At 45.9% G+C, this 8,689-nt stretch overlaps 1 protein-coding gene across 2 annotated transcripts; it reads right to left on the bottom strand.

The window, feature by feature from the left end:
• Positions 1–408: 408 nt before the first annotated feature.
• Positions 409–7,559, bottom strand: LOC120657744 (epimerase family protein SDR39U1 homolog, chloroplastic-like). Of its 2 annotated transcripts, XM_039936169.1 has the most exons (12): positions 7,331–7,559; positions 7,187–7,259; positions 7,004–7,063; positions 6,779–6,897; positions 6,634–6,678; positions 6,416–6,497; positions 6,224–6,285; positions 5,931–6,036; positions 5,734–5,794; positions 5,496–5,566; positions 861–1,000; positions 409–755 (listed from the first exon to the last, which is right to left on the bottom strand). In XM_039936169.1, the coding sequence occupies exons 1-12, from the start codon at positions 7,454–7,456 to the stop codon at positions 624–626; spliced, it is 1,077 nt and encodes a 358-aa protein (XP_039792103.1). In that variant the 5' UTR covers positions 7,457–7,559; the 3' UTR covers positions 409–623. The 2 variants fall into 2 exon arrangements, with proteins under 2 accessions (XP_039792103.1, XP_039792104.1); XM_039936170.1 differs by lacking the exon at positions 861–1,000.
• Between the last annotated feature and the right edge of the window lie 1,130 nt (positions 7,560–8,689).

The following is an 8,689-nucleotide window of genomic DNA, read 5'->3' as shown; positions in this document are numbered from 1 at the left end:
ATGGTTATATTATATTTGTGGCTGAGATCAATTTAGTTTTATCTTGCATTTTGATTGGCATGCATAATAAAATCTATATAGGCTCTCGACCTCCTGTCTTGCCAAGATCAGACCCATCGAACCTCTAGTCCCACTTCTTAGATCCAGAGGTTTGACGGAAGGGGTGTGGTGACCCATTTTTTATAAAAGGAAAGTGATTCCACTAAAATGCTAATACCTTTTGCACTGGTAATTTTCTATACTCACATCTTGTACCCGCGTATTTCTTTTGGCACACACTTTACTTTCCTCTGCACATACATTCACCCATAATTTGCATCATTATTTGTTTTGGAAGAATAATAATTGATATTATTGTTTTATAAAAGAAAAAGAAAGACGTGTATTATTTTTTAAAAGAAAAATAAATAACATCATTGCTTGATGGAAGGACAATTAAATACGTGCCTACATCTCCACTGGTGCTTTATAAAAGAAAAAACATAGCAGGTTTCATGTTACCCATGACCAAATTCAGGTATTATACAACATATGCAAACCGCCCAAGGCCTGGATCTTGTTGCATGTGTGGCACTTAGGATATAGCCAAGCTCAGTGCATGTATGTGGTGGCAAAGGCCCTAGCTACTTTCTTGTAGTCAGACGAGTTGGTATGTCTTGGGCAATGGCCTTGAGAGCGTCTTCCACATAGGGGTATCTGTAGGAGAAGCCCAGATCCTTGGCCTTCACCGGGAGAACCTTTTGTCCTTCCAACACCTGCGCCGATCAAATTTACTTCACTAGAAGAAATGCTAGGTATTGGATAGATACATGCATGTAGCAGTATGTACGAGGGATGGTGATCGAGTTTATATTAATTACCACAGAAGCCCCTTCACCAAGAACCGCTTTAAGCGCGAATTCCGGAACTGGCAACCACGAGGGCCGCCCGACGACTCGCCCCAGCTGTTGGCACAGCTCCGACAAACGCACAGGGTTCGGTGCCGTTCCGTTGATTACACCTGATTAACAAAGGCTACTCTCAATATATATATATATATATATATATATATATATATATATATATATATATATATATATATATATAGTTGTAATATACACAGAAAGCATTCCATTGATGTGCAGGAACACTTTTTTTCGAAAGGGAATATGTATTATATTAAAATGGAGCACAGTACATCCTCCCAATGATGGATTCAACGAAAGGCTCTCTCTCCCCCTTTCTCTCTCTCCCGCTCGGAGGGGACTTTATATGAACACTCCTCACTTTCTCCTACTTTGTGCCTTGATCCCTCCTTTTTTCCCCTTTCTCTGTTTGTAGGAGGGAAATCCCCAACAATCATGCCCAAGCAGTATCTTGTACGAGACTTACTACCATGTGTTGACGATCAAAATTAGCAGACCGGTCTGACCGGTTGTAACAGCCCATGGGCCAGATGGGCCGGGCCAAATTCGGAGCTACTGTAGCGGCGCAAATTTAGTCTCGTACTGGAAGTTGAGTTTAGTCCAGACCAGCTTAAATACCAGGCCCAGGGAAGCAGAATAACTCCGGTTGCAACCTTTTGCGCGAAGCGAGGACGAAAATGTAAGAAGGTTAATTAGCAGGTGTGGTCTTCTCCGCGGTAGAGTGGATCTTAGCCGTTATTCCGGGCCGGATCGTTACAGAATGGTATCAGAGCCAACTCTCGCGGTTTCACGGGCACGTACGGGCGTAAGTGCACGGGCTATGTGGACGGGCGCGTGGCGGGTCAGTGCGTGGGCATCTGGGATGCGCCGTTGGCACTGGACGCACGGACGTCGCACAGGGACCATTGGCACTGGACGCACGAACGTCGCACATGGGCCGTTGGCACTGGACGTACGGGACGTGGCCAAGAGAGGACGTTCCTGGCTTGGGATTGACCGACGAGGACGTTGGTCTCTTAATGGGGTGAGTATGTGACATCCCGACCCAGGGGTTAATAGAATTGATTAGAATACTCATATCAACAAGTTGCAACTTATTTTCCGGAAGCCGATCTCCAAAGAACTCCGAGGTTAAGCGTGCTTGGCCTGGAGCAATTTGGGGATGGGTGACCGACCGAGAAGTTCTTTCTGGGTGCGCACGAGTGAGGACAAAGTGTGCAGAAAAGACATGAGTTGGTCTGTGAGGGTAGTCTATGTCCTATAAAGCTGCCAGATGTAAGCGGGCCCGGCCTCGGGGAGGCGGGACGTTACACCGGTGCCCATAAGTGGTCCGACCGGTCGGACCTATTTCGGATCCGGCAAAGCGCCGACCGATCTGACCGGTCGACAGGTCTAACTGGAATCCGAGTACAACTAGGACTTTTTGTAGATTTAGATATGTAATAGGATTCCTTGCGGGATAAGTCCACCCCACCCTATAAATATAAAGGGTCACGGCCGATTGAGAGTATCCAATCAAATCTATCAAACACTTTTATCTTTTTTACTCTTTTTGCCCTAATATTTTCTAACCCTATATGCTGTTCGTCTCTCGTCTCTATGGCGTGAGGGGGCGCCCTAGCTGGCCTGCCGAGCCTAGGGCAAACTGCCGTGCGCATGCCCTGACGGGGTCCCTCCCGGGCGAGCGTTCGATGGATCTTCGCAGGAGGTGCTGCAAGGAGCTTCTCCTCGCGCTGCGCGATCTAGCACATTCGTGTGTCGGCCCTAAAAAGGCGTCAACATATTTTTGGCGACTCCGCTGGGGAATGAATCTGGCTATCATGGCCGATCTTTCAAACTTCAGTGACATGATAGTGCTTGAAGGATTACCAGAAGACCTACGCAAGGGCATCGACATAAATATGCATACTCACTGTTATCGGGTAACGGAGCAAGGTGTCATCATGATGAAGATGTTTGCCATCAACGAGTATAGGATGTTTGATCTACCAAAGCATTGTAAGTCCACGGCTAGGTTCATAACTGATTTGCTTAGTTTTGTGGATGATCTGATTAATAAAAAGAAGAGTGAAGATCCAATTTTTGTTCCTGAAAAGTCGGTTGTTGAGAAGCCGACTAATAATTCTTGCAAAGATTTGCCAGCTTATGATGTTGCTGGTCAAGATACAATTCGGTCGTTTTAAGCTGAAGTTGTTAACCTGAAACCCCATGGTGAGAACATAGAGATTGTATCTAGTTCTTCAACGTTTGGGGGGCAACAAAACAAAAGCAAATGTGCTGGTTACGCCGCAACCGGTCTGACCGGTCTTAAGGCCGGTCTAACTGGCTCATCTAGAGTTTTGCAGAACAAAGCAAAACCTAAGATGGTTAAACCTAAAAAATCAGAGATTGGCGTTTGGAAAACTGTTGAAGCCAAAAGCCGTAGAAAACATCAAAAGGAAAAGCCGAAGCCCATTCTTGTAGAGCTTCCGACTAAATCCAAAAAACAAAATAATGATGCTAGTCAGTCTAAAACTTCCAAGCAAGCCAAATCTGTTCCAAAACAAAAATTCTATGATCGGAATCGACAATTGAGTAATCCTCAAATGTCAATGCCGTTTCCATCATATGGATCATCTTTACATGTGCCATGGGAATTTTGTTTTAATATGCATTATTCTTATCTTCCAGGATCTTATAATTCGTATATGCCATTTTCTCCTAGATATTTTTGTTCAGATTATATTACATATAAGGTACAGGCAATTAAAAAGTCACCACCTACCAGCAATGACCTTTTCAATCATAAAAATCGGTCTGTGCAGAAAAAGTCACATAAGGTGACTAAACAAGTCTATCGTGTCAAAAAAGATGGGAGGTTAAGTAAAAATTCAGATTTAACACAAAGGATAGAAAAGCCGATCGTTGAAGAAACATCGGCTAGTTCTATTGAACAAATTGCCCAGATGTTGAATATGTTTCAAATAATATAGCTGAACAAAAACCAACTTCGATTGGGGGGCAAGATGACCTCAAAGCGACTGGTTCTGATGGAACCGGTCTAATCGGTGTCCCGACCGGTCTGACCGGTACGACCAGTCTGACCGGCGCCAAGACCGGTCTGACCGGTGCATCCAATGAATCTAGGAATTCTTCCAAGACCAAGAATTGGATAAGGCCAAGCTTTAAGGAGCTCCTGGCCAAATATGAGAAGATGGGAGCCACCTAGAAGCAAAGGAGATGGCCAAACGAAGCTAAAGATGAGAAGGCATCATCAAGATCTCGCGAGCAATTGGATCCTCGTCCATCTCAAGGTAATTGTGCTGCTATGCCATACTCAGGACCGATTGCTCCATGGTTTTGGCCGAATCCTTGTTATTATACGCCTTTGGATTATAACATGATGCACATGCAACCATATGGTATACAATATCCTATTTCATATTCAAAGTATGGTTCATCACAACGATCGATTACTGCTAATGGTAATTTAGCCAAGATCGGTGCATGTGCTAAACAGTGTGAGAATAATAGCAAACAAGGCTCTAAGTATACACAACCGAGGTGGTGTCCCTCAGGCTTATCTCACACCCAAAAGAGGAGGCTGCAACGGATGCGCAAGAAGGAGTCCATGGAACAGCAAGCGGAGGTTGTACTAGCAAGGTCGACGACCATGAAGCAGGTATGGAGGCCTAAGCAAGTTGTTTCGTCATCAGTTTGAAGAAGAAGCAAGATGCGGCTGATAGAATTTATCGTCCTTAGAATAAAAATGGCCGATGTATGTTTATCATCGTCCTGAGACAATTTTGGTCCAGTGGCTTGTTTTTTGGCATGCAAACATTACCAAAAAACAGGGGGGGCGTATGTTGACGACCAAAATTGGTAGACCGGTCTGACCGGTGCCCATAAGTGGTCCGACCGGTCGGACCTATTTCAGATCCGGCAAAGCGCCGACCGGTCTGACCGGTGGGTCTGACCGGTCAAACAGGTCTAACTGGAATCTGAGTACAACTAGAACTTTTTGTAGATTTAGATATGTAATAGGATTCCTTGCGGGATAAGTCCACCCCACCCTATAAATATAAAGGGTCACGGCTGATTGAGAGTATCCAATCGAATCTATCAAACGTTTTTATCTTTTTTACTCTTTTTGCCCTAATCTTTTCCAACCCTATGTGCTGTTCGTCTCTCGTCTCTATGGCGTGAGGGGGCGCCCTAGCTGGCCTGCCGAGCCTAGGGCAAAACGTCGTGCGCATGCCCTGACGGGTCCCTCCCGGGCGAGCGTTCGACGGATCTTCGCAAGAGGTGCTGCAAGGAGCTTCTCCTCGCGCTACGCGATCTAGCACATTCGTGTGTTGGCCCTAAAAAGGCGTCAACACCATGTCAACAAACTAATGTTCGTGTCATGTAATGTGTCACTAGGAGTAGCCTAAATGAAAATAGCTATTCATCCAATAAATAAAGCTGTTTTCATGGTGCAATAGGGTGCATGCATGGCTTCTAGCATGGCAAATCATATCACCAATATACTACTGGAGTTGATCCAATGTGCAATTGAATTCATGTAAAACAAGGAGATCAAAGAATGTGCAGTAGTGGAAGTGAGATCACCTTTGTACGAAGGGTTAATTAGAGATTCGTAGATGAGGTTCACCAGGTCGTCTATATGAATCCAAGAAAACCTGGCGACAAATTTAGTGAAGATATATGACATTAAGTCAATAGATATAGTAGGGAGTACAACACAGACACAGAGATACAATTAATATGCCAAATTTGAATAACTAACGCTCAAGAGGATTTAACTAGGATGCCAACATATATATAATAGAAGTGAAAGAGAAATAACCATTGGCGTCCCGTACCAAGAGGACCACCGGCAAACATCATAAAAAGAGGGATCATCTTTGCTGCAGATGGACGGATGAGTTAGGTGAACAATGTGGCTCAAAATCGGAAGGATCCTTGAACAAGGGCGCGGGGGTGTGGGGAAGAAAAGAGAAGACAAATGATCAAAATAAAATGAAATGAATGAAATCCACCGACCTAGAGCACCACCGTCCTTGCCAAGAACAACCCCAATCCGGAGAAGCACAAGTCTAACATCCTGCTGGTTTACTTGACGTGCTGTGGCCTCCCATTCCCTGCACACCTGCGCTTTTTACCCATGTTGTCGGGCATGGCCCAGATTGTTGTAAGATGCATGGAGATGGAAAATGATCGATGCATCGTGAATGGTGAGCAATGATCTTTTTTTTTTTTGGAAAAACGTGACGGTGCTGGACTGCTCGAGTAGTGTTCGAAAGCAGGCAGTGCAAGCTGCAACTGATGAACCTAACCTCTGCTAGGTAGTCATTGCCGGATGGACTTGATTCATCAAAGCTATGGATTTCGCTGGTACCTACAGCATACATGCATGCAGTAGATCGAAATTGATCAGTGCATGTGTTCCTGTTTCGACTTTCAACTACAGATTAAACCGGTGGATGCTAGCTCAGCAAGATCAGGAGACTAGTTCATGAATTATGTACCATAGTAGCCAATGGCTGTCGCACTCACAAACACTGAGGGTTGAGCATCAGCATTTCCAGCATGGTTTATGTATTTCACCACCTTCAGCAATCAAAATTAATTAGGAACCTAGCTAGGTAAGTTATACTAATCGAATAGCTAGCTGAGCCAATAATCCAGACCAGACGAAGCAGCAGCTAGCACATGTTTTAAATTGATGAATTGTAGGTATACGTACCTTTGATGTAACATTGACCCGACTCCGCTTAATTTCCTGTTTAACCTGCAAAAGAGAAGCCGGCACGACTGTAGGGAGAGAAATGCATCGACCCGTAGCGAAGATATCTAGTGCGGATGGAAGAACCAACCAAAGCAGAGCGTACCTCTGGTGACCATCTTGTGCTTATGGGCATGCCGGCCAAGTTGACAACAGCAGAAGAGCCTCTAACGCATGCCTCCCAATCTCCTTGTTCGGCTATTGTGACTCCAGGGTAGGTGGAAGCTGCAATGGATGTGTAATACAAGGATGGATGCAAAATGTGATTTCTTGATCCTTGCTCGCTAGCAGGGCTTATTGATCAGTTGAGCTAGGGCTTATATTATATTACCAGGAAAAACTGATGCGGCCTTGGTGGCAGACCTTGTTAAGACGAAAACCTTGTGATCATCTGCGTTGGGTGTGATAAAACATATATAGGAGTACATGCTGTCCAGCTAGCTAGCTAGTGAGCAAGCAGGTTTAATCTTAATTATATAAAAAAATAAGCTAGTGAGCAGGTAGATGAGCAGACCCAATAGAAGCTTCTGAACCAATCTGCGTCCGATGAAACCTGTGGCTCCAGTGATGGAAACAGTCATGGGAGGCTGAAACCAAGCAAGAATGTGCAGGATGAGCGCAAGTCTAGGCAGAGAGATGAGAGGTTGCAAGTAACCACATTCTCAGAGTTGAGGGCGCAGCGCAGGCGCCGCATGTGCCTCCTCGACCGCGGATATCCTCCGACCGGAGGCTCCAGCGCAATTAGCTTCGGCTTCAGCTGCAGGAAGGGGGTGGGGAAACCCATGACGGCGGCAGCGGCGGCGCACGGGTCGGCTCCGACTCCCCGCACCAATCTCGTCCATGAATATGAATGGTGTTTGTTGGATAACAGGATAAGGCACCGCCGTCCTCTCCTCCTCTTGCGATGTTGGACTGGGCCTAGATTCACTTTTGCAGTCAGCCCAACAAGCAAGTGGTGGGCCCAGCTCGGTCATGTTGACTTCTGCTTGATCACCGGTCGGCTATGCTTTGCTTTGACTGGTGGTGGCCCCTGCGCGGCTAGTCGTCGCTGGGGTGGTGGGCCGCTATGCGGCTAGTCGATGCCTGAAGTCATTATCTATCTATACTATAAAAGATGAAAGAATTAAATATAATTGTTACTAAAGCTAATCTACTCATACCCCTCACAAAACACACGCAGGTGGCCCATCTGTAAGAACCGGATGGTCGATGAAATCAGATAGACCGAAAAAATTGAAAGAAGCAAAATGTTTCCACCGATTTCAACTATCTTTTCTCACTTGAGCGATTGATCTACCCGCCCCTATACCCGCCCCGCCCACTCCGCAATCTCTCTGTTTAGGGAGAAAAATTCACCAAGATTTTCTCTGCATGGGAAATAAAGATGCAGGCGTGCCAGTGTATATAGAAATACACAAAAGAAACAAAAGATAGGGAACACAGACTTTATTTATATTTTAAAAATACAAATATCAGTTCCCATACATATGCGTGCACTCCATAGTGTGTTGCCGTTGGGCAGATTTGACTTGGGTGATGTGGTCTTCTGGTTCCCAAGGCCTCGAGAAGCTCCTGGTTAATTATCTCAGCAAGTCTAGCTTGCTAGAGTACCTCCGATTAAGCTGTCGTGGTCGTCGTCTTCAGTCTTCGCTTCACATTCTCCATGCATGATGATGGTGGTGGTGTAGATAAGGGTGTCAGCATCGTCCATGCATGGCCTCGTCGGTGTCCATGAGCCGGTGTAGCGCAGCTGGAACAGTGGCACCTGCCCGTGTCGTTCGGCCTCGTCAGTCTCGAACGGCGGAGTAGTCGTAGTAGGGGTATGTTGGTGGTGCATGGTCGGCGAGCTGGACCGAGTCGATGTCACAGCAGCTTGGTCGTTGAGAATGGGTCCACTACGGGAGACTGCTGCTTTGCCGTGTGCCAAAGCACACGGCAAAGCCCTATATGCACACGGCAAAGGCTTTGCCGTGTGCCGCACACGGCAAAGAGCACACGGCATTCAGACGTCGGCAAA

The sequence above is a fragment of the Panicum virgatum genome, chromosome 1N (assembly GCF_016808335.1).
Source record: "Panicum virgatum strain AP13 chromosome 1N, P.virgatum_v5, whole genome shotgun sequence".
Taxonomy (NCBI): domain Eukaryota; kingdom Viridiplantae; phylum Streptophyta; class Magnoliopsida; order Poales; family Poaceae; genus Panicum; species Panicum virgatum.
The sequence above is the reverse complement of the archived record's forward strand: the minus strand, read 5'-3'. Positions and strand labels throughout refer to the sequence as shown.